The sequence below is a fragment of the Solea senegalensis genome, linkage group LG14 (assembly GCF_019176455.1).
Source record: "Solea senegalensis isolate Sse05_10M linkage group LG14, IFAPA_SoseM_1, whole genome shotgun sequence".
Taxonomy (NCBI): domain Eukaryota; kingdom Metazoa; phylum Chordata; class Actinopteri; order Pleuronectiformes; family Soleidae; genus Solea; species Solea senegalensis.
Genome location: NC_058034.1, coordinates 9,992,395 through 10,008,740, shown reverse-complemented (window position 1 = coordinate 10,008,740; position 16,346 = coordinate 9,992,395). Strand labels below are relative to the sequence as shown.

Genomic DNA, 16,346 nt, shown 5'->3' with positions numbered 1-16,346 from the left:
TAGAGAAATTAGTTTTAATGGTATCACAGAATTCTCAGATTGTTTTAGTGCTTGGTCCAAGAAGTTATGCTCAACTGTGTCAAAAGCCTAAAAGAAATGTAGAAAAAATAAGAAGCTGTTGTCAGTGGTTAAATGTGAGTAATCAAGTATGTATAGGACTAGTCTAATATTATTAGAACTGTGGTTATTTGGCATAAAACCTGATTGTGTTTAATCTATTATGTAGTCCAAAACAAGAAGTAGGGCCAAAACTCTATACAGGCACCGACTGTAGAACATCAAAGCATATTTGGCTGACAGTTTACCAGAAATAGTTGGGCTGGCTTATTGAAAACCAGGTGGTAACCGTGCATATAGTCAGGTGGAAAAGATAATCCTGTTTTTCATGGACAGACAGTTAAAATCAAACAATAAATAAACACAATATTTTTTTTAATATTTTTATATTAACATATAATTTGTGAACTATATTAAAAACATATAAAGTAAAGAAGGCAGACATCCCCATTAATGTTGAAGTAATGCTTTTGATAGAAGCACACATTCAAGGCACAATTCCTGATTAATGACAGAAAAAAAACATTGCTGCATGGCGGATAAATAAAAAATAAGCCACTGCACTTGGTCCCTCCCCAGATCACAGTTACTCTTGTTCTCAGTGCAGTAAGTCCAGTTCTTCCACACCAGAATACCATTTGGCTCCAGATATGTTGCGTGATAGTTATACATACATGGAAAACATGGAAAATAAAACAGTGAATACATAATTAAGAACACTACACTAATATTAGTGAGAGCCTCCCTTTGTTGGAAAGAAAAGGCTACGTAAATCCTTCATGTTTGGGTTCCTACTAGAAGCTGGAAGGTGTCTACATCACATAACTTTCTACATAAATGCTATAGCATTCAAATTGTGCTCAACTGGTATTAAGAGACCCAAATGTGATAAGAATATATTTTTCACATAACAACACATGAAGCGGCCACCAATTAATGTTGTCCTGTAATTAAACTGCAAAATCATGCAGCTAGCCATTTTGCAGTCTGCAATAAGCTCACCTGCAAGTCTCTTTTAGAGAATCAGTTTGTACAACTGAACTGCTCATACACAGTAACACAGAAACTGGAACTCCCTCTGGGAAAAGCTATTGTGCATGAAGGACGATGAGTAAATCAGCAGGATGACATTTAACAAAATATATTGCTTCAAGCCAAGAATCATGTTTCAGCAGTGTAAATGTTGAGCACTATGAAGAAACACCGTCAGTGTTCTAGGGCGCTGAACTTTTTGTTCACAGTGAGATTGTGCTTCGTGAAAAGCAGCCAGAAGTCACATGCACCCAGAAGTCACATGCACCAACTTCAGCTGTCACCTCCAGCTGGCTCTTTATCCACATAGTGCCCTACAGTCATGGGACTGGTTTTCAGTGGTATACCTTCTTCTGGACTTCCGGTGTCACCTGAAAAACAAATAAAATAGAGTTATACACAGTGAAACTGTGTTTAATGAAATAAATACAAATCAGGTTGAAGTGGGATTCTGCAGTTTCTGTGTTCCCTTTATGTGTGCTCTGCAACATAGTTTTAATCATAGCTAAAATGTCACTTGTGAACTTCAGTCTCATTACCCAAGTTTTTATTACATGCTTACATTTATTTCAGCATGTCATTTGTTTTGTTTTTCTGCCTCATCTGCTTCTGCATCATTCATTTTTTGCACTGTGCCACTTGAAGATAAACAGGCAATTACAGTAAGAGCACAAGATTTCCTTTAAAAATGTCTAACATGCCCTGATTGCATTCTGGTATTTTGAGGCTGATCTCTTCCTTGTTCTTTATTTAAAAGCATAACTAGGGATCACCACTGCATGAAATCTGATTCAAAGTGAACAATACAGAGTGAACATGAAAGAAAAGAAAAATAAAAGAGCTCATGAAACTCAGCCAGACTATGTATAGATACCTGTTTGCCGGTTGGTTGCTGGGTTGTGTGTCTGGCTTCTGTCTCCTTTTCTCTGATGCTGGAACAAACATCGGAATGGCCAGAAAAGCGAGTTCCCTCCATCGCTGGTATTATCTTTAAGGCAATTATAAAGAATTTAACAGCTTGGCAGCTTATCAAAAACACTGGTTGTTTCATGAATGTTCCCATTGTTCCTGAGCCTTTGCACCCATTTCATGCAGCAGGGAAATGTGTGGTCTTGTGAAAGTCATGGATTGACCTAAATAACTATTTCTGCAGGCACAAACATTGACTTTGCCAAATAAACAACAACATCAGGGGCAATTTATCCCCTAAAGATATGGCTCTCTAAATGTGTGGTGTCAATCAGTGGGATTGTGTGATACATGATACAGGGGTGTAAGAAAATAAGACAAACTAAAATATTGTGATATTTCATGGCAATAATTGTATTCATTCTAATCTCACGGTTTTGAAATACTGGTAATATTTTGACACCAGTTTCTGTGTTGTATTAATGACTATCGCCTAAAACTGTATATTGTTAATGCATATAACAGTTTTCTGAAAATAGATCATTTTGGGGGGAAAGAATATCAATACATCAGAATCAGAATATGTACATTAGCGCCAATACACAGACCACAGGGAGTTCAAACTCCAAGTAAATTGCACATTATGATTAGGTTTACGGCACACTCGATTAATCACACAGGATTTGAACACTGATAATGTGTTATTACACCTGCTGTTTGAGATGAGTGAATAACTTTGCAGGCATTTCTCTTGAAGCTGAGCACTTTGGACTCTGTCGCGGGGATGAAGCAGTCGGTCCATATCGTGTCTGCCGGATGTTTGCGGAACACTGAACGGATCAGACGCTCCAGGAGCTGCGCACAGCGACGCGCCTCGGCGTCCTCCTGTCTGCTGTGGATTAATCCGATCATAGCTGGTCGGGCGATTCTGGCACGCTTCGTGCGCGCCTTCACGTCCTTCAGGATCTCCTTCAAGCACACCTGGTTGGAGTTTTTGCTGACAAATGTCTGTCTGAAGAGGAAGACGATGACGGGGAAGTCTATCACTCGCTTCGAACTGTAAATGCTTGTACTCATCGTCGCTGTCCTGTGAACGGTCTCCTTGTCCCCTGCCACCGGGGAGACTTTTAAGTCCACGTCCTCGGGCCTCATCCCTGTCGTTTGACACTCATCCACTTGTGAGTGGCTGCAGATGTGGTTCTCACCCGCCGTGTCCTCGGCACTGCCCGGGTTAGATGTGTGTTGTTGTCCGTTGCTCGTGGCACAACTGCTGCCGACGTGAAACACGCTGCGTATGAACTCGTGTAGTGTCCCAGTGTCAACCCCGTCCACCTCTATACTTTGACAGACATCAGAGACAAAATAAATCCTCTCTCTGCCGCCGATCCGTGCTATAATCTTCTGGAACTCCCTCTCCTCCTCGGGCAGCGTGTCCTCCACGGAGTCTGCCATCCTTGCGCAATTACGCGTGCGCGGGTCTGTTTTTATTGACAGGAGAGCGTCAGGCCACTCACAGCAGCTGCTGCAGCTCACTGACCGGCGAAGTGCAGCGAAGCCTCGGTCGTCATGACTGAAGAGGGAGGGTCTAGATACTCAGCGTCTGCTGCTATTGGCTGCTTGACTTCAGTGGGCTTGCTGAACTGTCGATCACTGCATTCGACACAGATTTGTAGTTAATGTTTAATGGGTAATTACACACACAATATTGATTGAAGCCTAAACTTTACAATTGTTTTTGCTAAAAAAAAAAAAAGGAGGAGAAAGAAATAATGCAAAATTAGGGTGTCAAACTCATTTTAGTTCTGGGCCCTTTGTTGTACAAAACATGTAATGAACAATCTGACATTTCCTGAAAAAAATAACAATATTATGCTTAATTTACCATTTACACATGTGCATGACAACTTACAGATCACAGTGGATCTACAAAGGAACACGACATTTAGTTACAGTGATCTGGAACTAAAAAATATAGTATTTCTATGGTATAATTTGCAGAACTTTCACAAATTCATCCTTCGGGCCAGATTGGACCCTCTGCTGGGCCGGTTCCGTATCTTTGGCACCCTGGTGTAGTTATTTTTCATGAATTTCTCCTGGGATTGAGTGTTTGGTGATGACATGTCAGGGTGAAGAGGTCACTCTCTTAATTCCCACTACTCTCATGGAAAAGACTCCCGTCTTCCCTCCAGTGTTGTAGATTCCTGGCTTTTCAACAAAATAAAAAAAACAAGCATTTGTCCAAACAATGCTCCCCCCCCCCACACACACAGACTCATACACCACCTAGTCCCATAAAGGTCAATGATGTTCAAGTTCAACTTGTTCCTCCACTGCATCAGAGGTCTTTTGAATTCTCCTGACTCTAATCCTTTAATCAGTGGCTGCAGTTGAAAGGTGCAGTCAGTCAAAAATGCCACTTCCCTCACAGAGTAGAGTAGTGATATAATTAGGTTCAGCTGCTGAGTCATAGCCTTGTTGTTTACAGATGAATGTATTAAATGTCATTGTCTGACCAAAACCAACACAGTGGTTTCAGCCTTTGACCTTTAGACTCTGTAATCATTGATTAGTTGGGCGTTGAGTTTGTTTTTTGCCTCCATGCTTTTTTGGTTCCATTTTTTTTCTGGAACACATTCTGTTCCTGAGGAAACACCAAGACATATTGTATGTGTTTTTTAAAAAAATCAAATCATTTACTGACCTCTTTGCCAAGGGAGAGGAGGAGCTGAGGGTCCAGAAGCTCGCTTGGACCACTGAGCGATACACGGAGACCTAAGCGAACTTCAGAAAGAGAAAAGGACAAACACACACACACAAAACATTTTTGTCCATAAATATCACAAAAAAATGGTTTGGAAGTTGATATCCAGGTCAGGGGTGAACAATTATTGTTGGATACTGGGTTCTAACTGCTTTTAGCCTTTTGTTTTGTTTAGTTTTGTTTAGTTATCAATATGAGAATGTCAATCACAGGCTAAAGACCGTATGTTTATGCTTCCGTCAAATCTGAAAATTTCTTATACATAGCGCCACGATGTCTCTTCTTGAAAAAATAATCTAAAGCATTTCATGTAACAAGCAATAACAATAATAATAATAATAATAATAATATAATAAGCATAATCTCATAGGTTTCATTAAATATTTTTACTGTTCCACGATGGACTGACCAAAGGGATGTGGGCAAATGTGGTGGTTGAAACCCGCCTCGTCATAAAACACTAAATATTTATTAGCTCTTACTGACTTCCCCCCACTATACAAACACAACACAAAGATGGATCTGTTGTGAAACACACGTCAGAAGAAGCACCAAAGCTACAATTTATTTTTGCTGCCATCTGGAGGTTGAAAACTGTACTGAGAGGAATGACAATCTATACATTTCAGTGTTTCGACCTCTAGAGGGGAGTATAACCATGCTTTTGATGTAATGTGATGCACAGTACTGGTCAAAAGCTCATGTTAGCTAAAGCAGAGGAAGAATAGGTTGATCTTTATATTTATATATTTGGTTTTTCAAAACCTGATTCTCCAGAAAAATTCTCATTTGTTAACCAGTGTAATCATAGAACAAGCTTATAAGACTAATTTCTCACTTGATTTCCAGTTTTTAAACATTTCAAAGGTTAAAATAAATATTAGGTTGTCGACCAATGTTGAAAAGAGCTGACCTTTAAAACAAAACTAACTTAATGTTGTTAAGTATTGCCTTTTATCCGTCTGATACAAGAGCAGAGTGAAACAAACAAGGCAATAGAAGCAGTTGAGTGAGGAGGGGGAGGTTTAGTGCAATTATGCAACCTGTGATTTTCTTGTCTGACACCAGATCTCTGAGGGAAGAGAGATGAGAGGCGGTCAAAATATTTGGAGGCAAATCAGCACTTTCCACCATGTCAGAGCTTCTTCTTCTTCTGACATGATTTTCTGTCAGGTTAGCACCACCATGTTTAATCTGTGGGGAATATGCTGAGCCTGTGAGAACACGACACAGAAAACAGAAAGTTACCAGCTTGAATTGTGGAATAAATACGCTTCAGGAGTGCATTCATATTAGTAGTTGAGAAACAGTGCTAACCTGCAGCGAAGGCCTGCTGCAGAAGTGCTTCTTTATCAGACGACCAGGAGAAAGTTCCTCCAGAGCCCACTGACGAATCAGAGCAATGACAAATGACAAAATCAAACTGATACATTACATTACATGTCATTTAGCAGACGCTTTTATCCAAAGCGACTTACAATAAGTGCATTTAAACATTTGGGTACAAATAAGAGCTAGAAGTAAGAGCTTCGAGTAAGCCAAACGATGAAGTGCTAGTCATGAGTGCGATGTATACGTTTTTCTTTTTGTCGTCATCGTCTTAGTCAAGGTAGGTACGGTGTTAGAAACACCATGACTGAAATTTCGAACAGTAAGCTGAACAATCAAACTGATGATTTGATTAAGCTGGAGTTCCATTAGCAATTGTAAAGTAATCAGCTGCATTTAGGGGAGATATCAATTAACTAATGAATTAATTGTCTTTTAATCCACCACATGAGAGTTGGAGAGCTGCTGGTGCCAATCCCAGCTGACATAGGGTGAAAGGCAGTCACAAAGTGCTGATTTTCCTCAATAATGCAAATTGAAATGATATAGGTCAATATCTTGTGGCTAAAATACATGTTTGTAATCATCCCATATTTGTGGACACAACAATGCTCTTTTTTTGAGCAAACACAACAATAATGCAAATCAGGATCCTGCATTTATATTTCTTGCTAAAGAGAAATCACAACATACCGACACACACCTTTGTAAAGATACGTTGTTTTTTTACTATTATAAATGTTTACACTTACCGACTAAAGAAGTTCCCAATATAATTATAAAAAGTATTCGAACAAACCGAAGGAGGATCCAGCTTCTTAAAGTCAGAGCCACAAAACAAGCTGTCCTCATTGTCACAGTCTGTAGAACAACAAACTTAACGCACTGGATCAGGGTGTTCCTGGGAATTATGATGACCCAGTTTCAAACTATAGAGCACAATAGACCAGACCTGGAATAATGGGATTATATTTCAGCCTGGTTTTATCTTTCACTGTGACATGAGGTGTGGTGGTCTTACAGTGTGTAGCAAGTAATGAAAATACAGTTCATCTGGCATATTTAATATTATTAGGGTTTGAGCACAAGGTGCGTAGAACTTATCTTATTCTTCCGCCCGCCAAATGATTTGCATTTTTGAGGCCCTGAACATACCCCAAAACTCACAAATTTTTGCAACTGCATCAGACCTGGTGAAAAATTACATCTATAAGTGGTTCGGGGAATGTGTGGCAAAAAATTGGGCGGAGCTAAAAACTGATGCAAAAAACTCCTTTAGCTTTGATTACGGCACTCATTCGCTGTGGCATTGTTTCCATAAGCTACTGCAATATTACAAGATTTATTTCCGTCCAGTGTTCATTCATTTGATGATACTCCGGCCCTAAAGAAGTCTTTATGAAAATATTCAATTTCGAAAACACTTCACAACACATTCAAACTTGGTGAGGTCACTGTGGTCAAGTTGAGGATCTAAAGTTGCTGTAGGTTTTTAAAATGTAGCATGACGTATGAGATAGGGGCGCCAAAGTTGGCGATAATTCTGATTTTTCACAACAGACAACGAAACTCTTATAACTCTTATAAGTTATGGAAGGTCCGATCCCAACCAAAGTTGCTATGATTGATGATGGGTCGTTGCAGAAGACAATTATGTTGCTGAAAACGGTACAATTTGAAAGCGGTGGCTCCTGGTGGAAGCAGAAAATACAAAAAAACCCAGAATGTTACAATTTTGCGAATCCTGGTCCAATCTGAACCAAACTTTCTAGGATTTATGATAGTCCGGCCCTGAAGCTGCCTGTATGAAAAAATTTAATTTCAAAAACTGCGCCCCCTGGTGACGGCAGACAGAATTACACTTACAGTTTTAGATGCCGCTTTAACAGGGATTGTTGCATCCACCTGAAACTTGATATGCGAGACCCCAGACCCGTCCTGAACAAAAGACTACCTCCCCACAGGAAGTAGAACCCTGAAACAGGAAGTAAAGTCTAACATTGTTTGTTGTCCCAAGTCTGATCTTTATTTTGGGAAACATCTTGTACATCTGTGCCTCACACTTTGGTGTTTTATTTAACTGCTGAATATTTTGCTGCACTAATGTGTGGAGCTGTGAATTATCACATCACCTACCTGAGGCTGAGACAGTCAGAAATATTAGCATTGAATGTGTGGCTGCTCATATTGCTGCTGGTGTTAATGGCACTGCAACACTGTTCAAATAACTATTTGAAAAGCAGACAGTAATAGAAATAGTAGAAAAATAATACCTTTAAGCATAAAATGGTAAAGACAGAATTTAAAGGTAAAATGAAAAGCCAGACGAAATAAAATAGTAAAAATACATCTGTAGTTAAAAGAAGGCATTTTAAAGCAAAGTAGTCTAATGTTCAGTGGCATATTTTTATACATTAGTCATATTTAGTGTTATTGGCTAGAAGTAAGGAAGTTGTGAGATGCGGGCAAGTAGCAGCATCACTATCCACTGTAGCATTCCCTGTTTCAGAGTCCATGTATTATATTCCCTATAACCTTGTACAAATCCATATAGGGTTTGAGTTTTCTGGTTAAGCTCTACCAAACACTTTGCAGTGTCAAAAGGTGCCAAGTCTACACCTATTCGTTTCAAAAGAATTCCACATCTTTGAAGCACTAACTTGTCAAAATAACACTCATCACAGAATCACTGAAAAAATACAAGTCAACCATAAAGATAAGAACAAAAGTTTTACTTGATATAAAGAAGGCAATAAATACAAGTTTTCAATGTCTAAAATTACAGGCTGAAAGGAGCAGTGTCTGTATTTCAGTGTGGTGATGCATCACATGTACAGTGTTTTGTATGTGTGGTTGTGGGTCAGTGGGGACGGGGGGGTTAAAGTCCATTTAAAATTTTTTTTAAAAGAATCTCGGTGACCATGTCCTGTTGGGCAGAGTGACGTAGCAGCCATTGAGGCATGTGCACAGTTTGGCAAGATCCAACATCTAAAAAAAATAAATAAGAGTCAGCACACTTTAGTATTAAGTAAATATGGATTAAACATATTGAGTACCATCTGAAAGAACCTACCTATAGACATCCCTTGAAAAAGAGGTGGAAAAGGTCGGTTCATCTTGGTCGATGTCTGCGTCGTAGAAGGGTCGGTTCAGCAGCCTTCATCTCTTCAAAACAAGGAGGAATTTGATAAGTCACAAGGGGAAAAAAAAATGGAAACAAATGACAAATCTTCAGGTAGCTCACCTAGTCAAGTGTGACAGGTCCTCACATCCAGTCAGAGCTCACCGATGGATGCCCTCCCTAACCTATACCTGCCTTTACTGTTCTACACCGACAGTTACAAGCAATCTTTGCCAGCCATTTGGGATGATGCTAACCCCAATGTCTTAGTTGGCTGAATGAAAAACTGTAAATCTCCAAGTTGCCCAGACACACGTTCCTTCTGATTTTGTAGCCTTGCCACAAAAAGGTTGCTCTGCATAAACCCTCATTTTGCTAAGCATGAAATCAATTCCACCTTCTTGTCCTCAGATCTCATTTTCTCTCCCTGTAGCCTTTCATCAGCCATTGCTGTTGTAACATCTGCAAGAGGCAGCAGTTTCACAATTCAGAGCTTCTCTTGTGTTTAGCAAGACGTGGCACCAGAATATTGACAAAGTAGACACCTGAAAATGCTTGAACCCAATTTAAACAAATGCTTCACCATCTACAAGTGATGTGATGTGATTTACACTACAAACCTGTCAATTCTAATCATTTGTTTCAGAGGAAGATAAATGCATATCATGACAAGCTGAGTCACAAAATCAGATGGATCCTTGTCTGATTTTGGAAACTGCACAGTCATGGTATACCACTCAGTCAGGATCCGTGGCCAGATTTCCTCACACACAGAGAAGAAGGGGAAGGACGAAATGCCTTACCATGTTACGAGTCGACTCAATTTACCTTGTTCTCTGTTGTGTGAAGAAGACCCAGCTCATAAAATCTTGACTGATTTAAAAATTAAGCGATTAAATCACTCAAACATCGATGCTGTTGGGTCATGCAGAGAGCTCACGATCTTTTGCATGGTTTCCCAAACATTTAGAGGTCAGGTTACTGACCCCAATAATGTAAATTTCAATGATTTTTTGTAAACTAAACTGATGAACCATTTGGGTAAATTAGATCAAGCATTTAAAAGGTGTTTACATTGTTAGTAGTCTAATGACACTTCTTACCCAACACATGAAGACGCAGTGAATCGGGAAACAACTACCTGTAGCAGATGCAACAGCAGCAGTGGGTGGTGGAAGGCTGCAGGGAGAAAAAAATTGAGACAAGTTGGACGAATCATTTAATGCATAGGTCAACAAGAGTTAAAGCGGAGAGAAACTTTAGGGCAAGTTAGAGGAGGAACTTCACCAAAACATCTAAGAGATAGCTGTTTCTCATGCAACCAACCAAGACATTGGGATTAAGCATCTTCCTAATGACTCTACAAGCTGCCTAAATTGTGATATTTGAAAGAAAGTCATGGGTAATAACAGACGACAGACACTTGTTCGCTGAAATAGCTAGTGTATGGTGAGACATTAACCCTATGCGCTAACAAAAATCCCACTTTGGGCAAGCCATAAAGTCCTATCATTTCAACCAGCTGCCAGCTTCGCAAATAAGAGCCAAAAGACCACTTGTGTTTACAAGTTTACATGATCAGGGTTAACCACAAAGCTCCAGACACCAAGTCAATCCAAGAAATAAATCAAATAACGATTTAATAAAATTTAAAAGCTGCAGCTGTTCACTCCTGCTACAAGTAATCCGAGTTATCTCTCTGCCAGGTTTGTGTCCGCCTAAAGAAAAGAAACGCGCTCTAATCCTACAACCTACAATCCCATTTATGTAAGAAACTATGCAGGATAGCCCTGCATCCCTTAAGCGAGTAACGCATAGTTTTGCAGGGGAAGATAAAAATCCCCTGCTGGGAGGCCTCCCAACATGACGCGCAAAAAGACTATGAACACAAAAAGGTTCAACTCCTTTAGAGGGAAATAAACTTGGCAGAGTGAGACAAGTCAGAATTAATATTGAATTCAATTTCAGTTAGCTACTACAAAGGTTTATGGGCAGTGCATTAAGTTTAAGACTTAAATGGATATCAGGTGTGCCAACAAATGCCAGATTTAAAGTACATCATAACACTATCCATGGGCTGAATAACACCTACAATCTAATGTGACTACACTTGCATATAAATCAAGTTTAGCTTCATAATCAAATCAGGAACCAGTTATCTTAACAAAGCAATTACCAGTTGAGAATAAAGCTTCTACATTTGTCAACAGTCCAAGTTGCAACTATGATAACGGAGATTCAAGACCAAAATAAAATTTTAAAATCAAAGCCATAAATCTAACACAGGACAGACAGACAGACAGAGACCAGACACACAGAGGGAGACCACACACAAGTCAGACAGACAGAAAGAGAGAGACAGAGATACACAGGACAGACAAGACAGTCATATAGTTAGACAGTTAGACAGCAAGAAAGTTGTAATTTTTACAATGTTCAAGTTCATATTGTTACAGGTGTAAAATAACTAGGTAAGGTGTTCTAGAATGTGTCTGTATGAGGTACAGACATGGTTCACCCAGCCTGAGATATAAAGACTCACTTTCAGTGAAAACATTGCTGCCAGCACAAATTCTATTCTAACAGTGAAACAAAGAAATTAACATAAACACAAGTGATGTAGAATAAAGTTGATTAAGATTTAAGGAATGCCTTTTAAGTTCAAGTATAGAAATGTCAGTACCTCATATAGCCACACTCTTTAAATCACAAAAAAACATGTGTGATTAAATTAATATGATATATTACCATCAGTTAAATACATTATGAAAATTAGCCATAACGTTTTCAATGAGGTAGTAAATTATCTCTAGAAGGTATCACTCACCTTTTTTTTGACATGCTCAGGCTTTTGTATATGGTGGGTCTGACCAGGTCTCCGTAAGCAGGAAATTCCTTTAAAAAAAAAAAAGAAAAATTTTAATGACTACATTAAATGTTTAAAATTATAAAAATACATGCATAACCCTGAATCTGTTTTTAAACATTTAACATAAAAACACGAGGAAGTATTTCCAGTGAAGAACTCAGTAATGACCATGAGTGGAACAGTGAGTTGACATAGCCCAGCAGCCATTTTAACTTGTTTTTAGTCTTCTTTTGTCTATTTTGATAATGGATTGGTTTAAGTGTTTGAGTTTCAGATTTTTTTTATTTTGTTAAATGTGAACATTTACTAATTTCTTTGGTCCATTCAAGCAATCATTGAAAAAAAACAAAACTATTTTCGAGGAATATAATTGAATTTAGAAACGGTGAACATTTAACATTTTAGGGCCCAAACATGAAAATGAATCACAAGTTAATGAAAATAGAAATTAGTTGCAGCCCCATTTAAACCAATGATTTAACTGCTGTAACCTGACAAACCAGCTGCCAATTCAGATAACTGGCTCACAATAAGGCAGAGCTTGAATATTTTGAGCAAATAATTAAGCTGACATTAAGCCAAAATTGACCAAGTCCTGTTGGGCAGAGTGACATAGCAGCCACTGAGGCATGTGTACAGTCTGGCAAGGTCCAACAAAAAATAACTAAGTCAGCACACTTTAGCATTAAGTAAATATGGATTAAACTTATTGAGTCCCATCTGAAAGAACGTACCTGAAGACATCCCGTGGAAAAGAGGCATCATCGTAGAAGGGTCATTTCATCTTTCTACGGGTTGGTTCATCTTGGGTGAAGTCCTCGTCACAGAAGGGTCGGTTCTTCTTGGGCAAAGTCCAGAAGGTTCATCTTGGGCGAAGTCCTCGTCGGTTCATCTTGGGCGAAGTCCTCGTCGTACAAGGGTCGGTTTATCTTGGGTGAAGTCCTCATAATAGAAAGGTCGGTGCATCTTGGGAGAGGTCATCACCGCAGCCATCCAGGACGGAACTTCTCCAGGTTGTGGTGTCCAACATGGAGTCCTCTGATACAGGAATGTGCTGCAGCCTTCATCTCTACAAAACAAGGAAGAATTTGATAAGTCACAAGAAAAAAAAAAAAAATTTAAACAAAGGACAAATCTTCAGGTAGCTCACCTGGTCAAGTGTGACAGGTCCTCACATCCAGTCAGAGCTCACCAGTAGATACCCTCCCTAACCTATACCTGCCTTTCCTGTTCTACACTGACAGTTACAAGCAATCTTTTGCCAGCCATTTAAGATAATTCTAACCACAAATAAGAGCCAAAAGACCACTTGTGTTTATATGTTTAGATGATCACTGTTAACAACAAAGCTCCAGACACCAAGTCAATCCAAGAAACAAATCAAATAACGGTAAATAAATTAAAAAGCTGCAGCCACTCACTCCTGCTACAAGAGGGTACTAAAACAGTCTTTAACATGAAGCTAAATTCTGTCTGATTTCTGTCTGAATTCAGCCCACAGAATAAAGGTTTTATTTCAAGTCATCGTATGGTTAAAATGTTTGAACATTTGGCGGAAGTTAAATAATAATCAGTTAAATAATCAGAGTTGTCTCTCTGCCAGGTTTGTGTCCTCCTAAAGAAAAGAAACGCGCTCTAATCCTGCAACCTACAATCTGATTTATGAAAAACTATGCAGGATAACCCTGCATCCCTAAGGCGAGTAACGCATAGTTTTACAGGGGAAGATATAAATCCCCTGCTGGGAGGCCTCCCAACATGACGCACAAAAAGACTATGAACACAAAAAAGGTTCAACTCCTTTAGAGGGAAATAAACTTGGCAGAGTGAGACAATTCAGCATTAATATTGAATTCGATTTCAGTTAGCGACTACAAAGGCTGATGGCAGTACGTAAAGTTTAAGACTTAAAAGGCTATCAAAAGTGTGCCAACAAATGCCAGATTTAAAGTATGTCATAAAATTATCCATGGGCTGAATAACACCTACAACCTAAAGTGACTACACTTGCATATAAATCAAATGTTTAGCTTCATAATCAAATCAGGATCCAGTTATCTTATCAAAGCAATTACCAGTTGAGAATAAAGGAAGACCTGGTATAGCTCATCATAATCAATTACAAAATCTTTATAGCACTTTGAAAGAACTTTAGACAAACTACAGAAACCTTTGACTACATGATTCATCAGCTTCCACGTTTGTCAACAGTCATAGTTGCAACTATAACTGAGATTCTAGACCAAAATACAATTTTTAAATTAAAGCTATTTCAAAATAAGGTACCAGAATTTCCTGCAGTAAGAAGACACCTCAAGACTAATCAACTTTAAAATCCTTCATTTAAGTTGAGACTAAAAAAGTCACTAAATCCAACACACACACAACTTAGGAAAAACAGATCAGAAATTATAGACTGGCATAAACACCAAGGCCAAGTACAGTCATGACACAGCGGCCATGAAGAATCAAGATTCAGGTCAGAGCAGGTATAGTAATGGCTCTGCGGCCAAGCAAGAAGGAAAAACTGCACTTAACATTTGAAATTTTAATTTTACCTAAAACGCAATCTAATTAAGATGGACATGCAGGGATGTCGGTGCTCCTCTTGACTGATGCTAGAAAAAAAGTACAGGTTAGTTTACTTACTGTGCATGGACGCGGAAGGCACCCATGTTTGCCTATGTAAATTTACTATACGCGCAAAGCCAAACGTACAATGACACAAGTAGACCATGAAGGCGCGGGCACAGTTAGCAATCATTGCCTACTTGCATTAAGGGACGTATGACAATACAAAGGCAATGGCACAGCTGCCATCCAAAGCCAGGTACAGTGTAGATCAACAGGATCTATTTTTACGTGCTAGGGCTAACGGTAGTTTAATGGCCACTGTGGAAAAGAGAAAAGAAAAGAAGGCACAGTGGCCAAGATGTCTAAGCCTTGTGACAGAGTGTACAAGGTACAACATTAATTGTATTCCTACCATCTAGTTTTAACTGACTAGATCAGACCACCCAATAAAGTGGACAGGAACATACAAAACCAACCTGTGGCAAATGCTCCATGTAAAACCCTCAGCTATTTGACAGATGGAAAGCAGGAGAATAGAAAAAGCGTGGCCATGTTGGACAACGCAGAGAGATGTAGGCACAGCGGCCAAGAAAGAGTGGGGACACAGCGGCCACCCAGAATTGAACCATGACACCTTACTATTTGACGAACTTCATGAAGATCAATCTGGGGGAAAAAAAAAAATGTTTGAGTCCAGTCTCCAGCCTTGACAATGTTCAAGTTCATACCGTTACAGGTGTAAGGTTTCACAATGCACAAAGTGATGTAGAATAAAGTTGAATGCCTTTTAAGTTCAAGTATAGAAATGTCAGTACCTCATACAGCCACACTCTTTGAAAAACACACAAAACTTATATTATACATGTGTGATTAAAGTAATATGATATTGCTATCAGTTAAATATATTATGAAAATTAGCCATAACATTTTCAATAATGTAGTAAATTATCTAAAAAGGTGTCACTCACCTTTTTTTTGACAGCCTCAGGCTTTTGTATATGGTGAGTCCGACCAGGTCTCCGTGAGCAGGAAGCAGGTTGTTCCTTTAACAATAATTTTAAAAAAAGTTTGTATTTTGAACAAATAAGTATTTCCAGTGAAAAACTCAACAGTAATGACCATGAGTGGAACAGTTAACTCTGTGCCACATATGTCAGTACATCTGAAGGTACCCATTGTGATTTTACTCCCACCCTCATAGATAACCTTGTTGATAGTACAGTGGCCTCACTGTGTACTATATTAGATTGCGTTGCCCCTCTGAAAAAGAAAGTGGTGAATCAGATAAGAAGAGCATCATGTTTTAACTCGCGCTCTTAAACAGGCGTTACGTACATTAGAAAGAAAATGGCTTTCCAGTAACCTAGAGTAATTTTATACAGCCTGGGAAAATGTAGCTTACAAAAAAAGCCCTACACAAAGCTAGGGATGCTTATTATTCTTCTTTTAATTGAAGAAAATAAGAATAATCACAGGTTTCTTTTTAGCACTGTAGCCAGGCTGACAGAGCCACAGCTCCTCTGAATCATCTATTCATTTAACACTGAGCAGTGATGACTTTATGAACCTTTTTGTGAATAAAATAACATCAATTAGAGAAAGAATTGATCATCTCCTCCCTCATATTGGGACTGAATCATCTTTTAGCACAAGAGCTTTAGAAGCACCAGGGGCCTAATGTATAAAAGAGT

The 16,346-nt window shown here is 38.9% G+C and overlaps 1 protein-coding gene and 2 long non-coding RNA genes across 3 annotated transcripts; all 3 read right to left on the bottom strand.

Annotated features, from left to right (window-relative positions):
• Nucleotides 1-422: 422 nt before the first annotated feature.
• Nucleotides 423-3,558, bottom strand: LOC122781341. The gene is made up of 3 exons (XM_044044996.1): nucleotides 2,709-3,558; nucleotides 1,964-2,077; nucleotides 423-1,460 (listed from the first exon to the last, which is right to left on the bottom strand). Exons 1-3 carry the CDS (start codon nucleotides 3,448-3,450, stop codon nucleotides 1,363-1,365), a joined length of 954 nt encoding a protein of 317 aa, XP_043900931.1. The 5' UTR covers nucleotides 3,451-3,558; the 3' UTR covers nucleotides 423-1,362.
• Nucleotides 3,559-9,006: 5,448 nt separating this feature from the next.
• LOC122781222 lies at nucleotides 9,007-9,366 on the bottom strand. The gene is made up of 3 exons (XR_006361776.1): nucleotides 9,336-9,366; nucleotides 9,165-9,256; nucleotides 9,007-9,079 (listed from the first exon to the last, which is right to left on the bottom strand). It is a non-coding gene; the product is annotated as an uncharacterized LOC122781222 (long non-coding RNA).
• Nucleotides 9,367-11,345: 1,979 nt separating this feature from the next.
• On the bottom strand, nucleotides 11,346-12,930 carry LOC122781233. Its single transcript, XR_006361777.1, has 3 exons — nucleotides 12,816-12,930; nucleotides 12,040-12,107; nucleotides 11,346-11,489 (listed from the first exon to the last, which is right to left on the bottom strand). It is a non-coding gene; the product is annotated as an uncharacterized LOC122781233 (long non-coding RNA).
• Nucleotides 12,931-16,346: the final 3,416 nt, after the last annotated feature.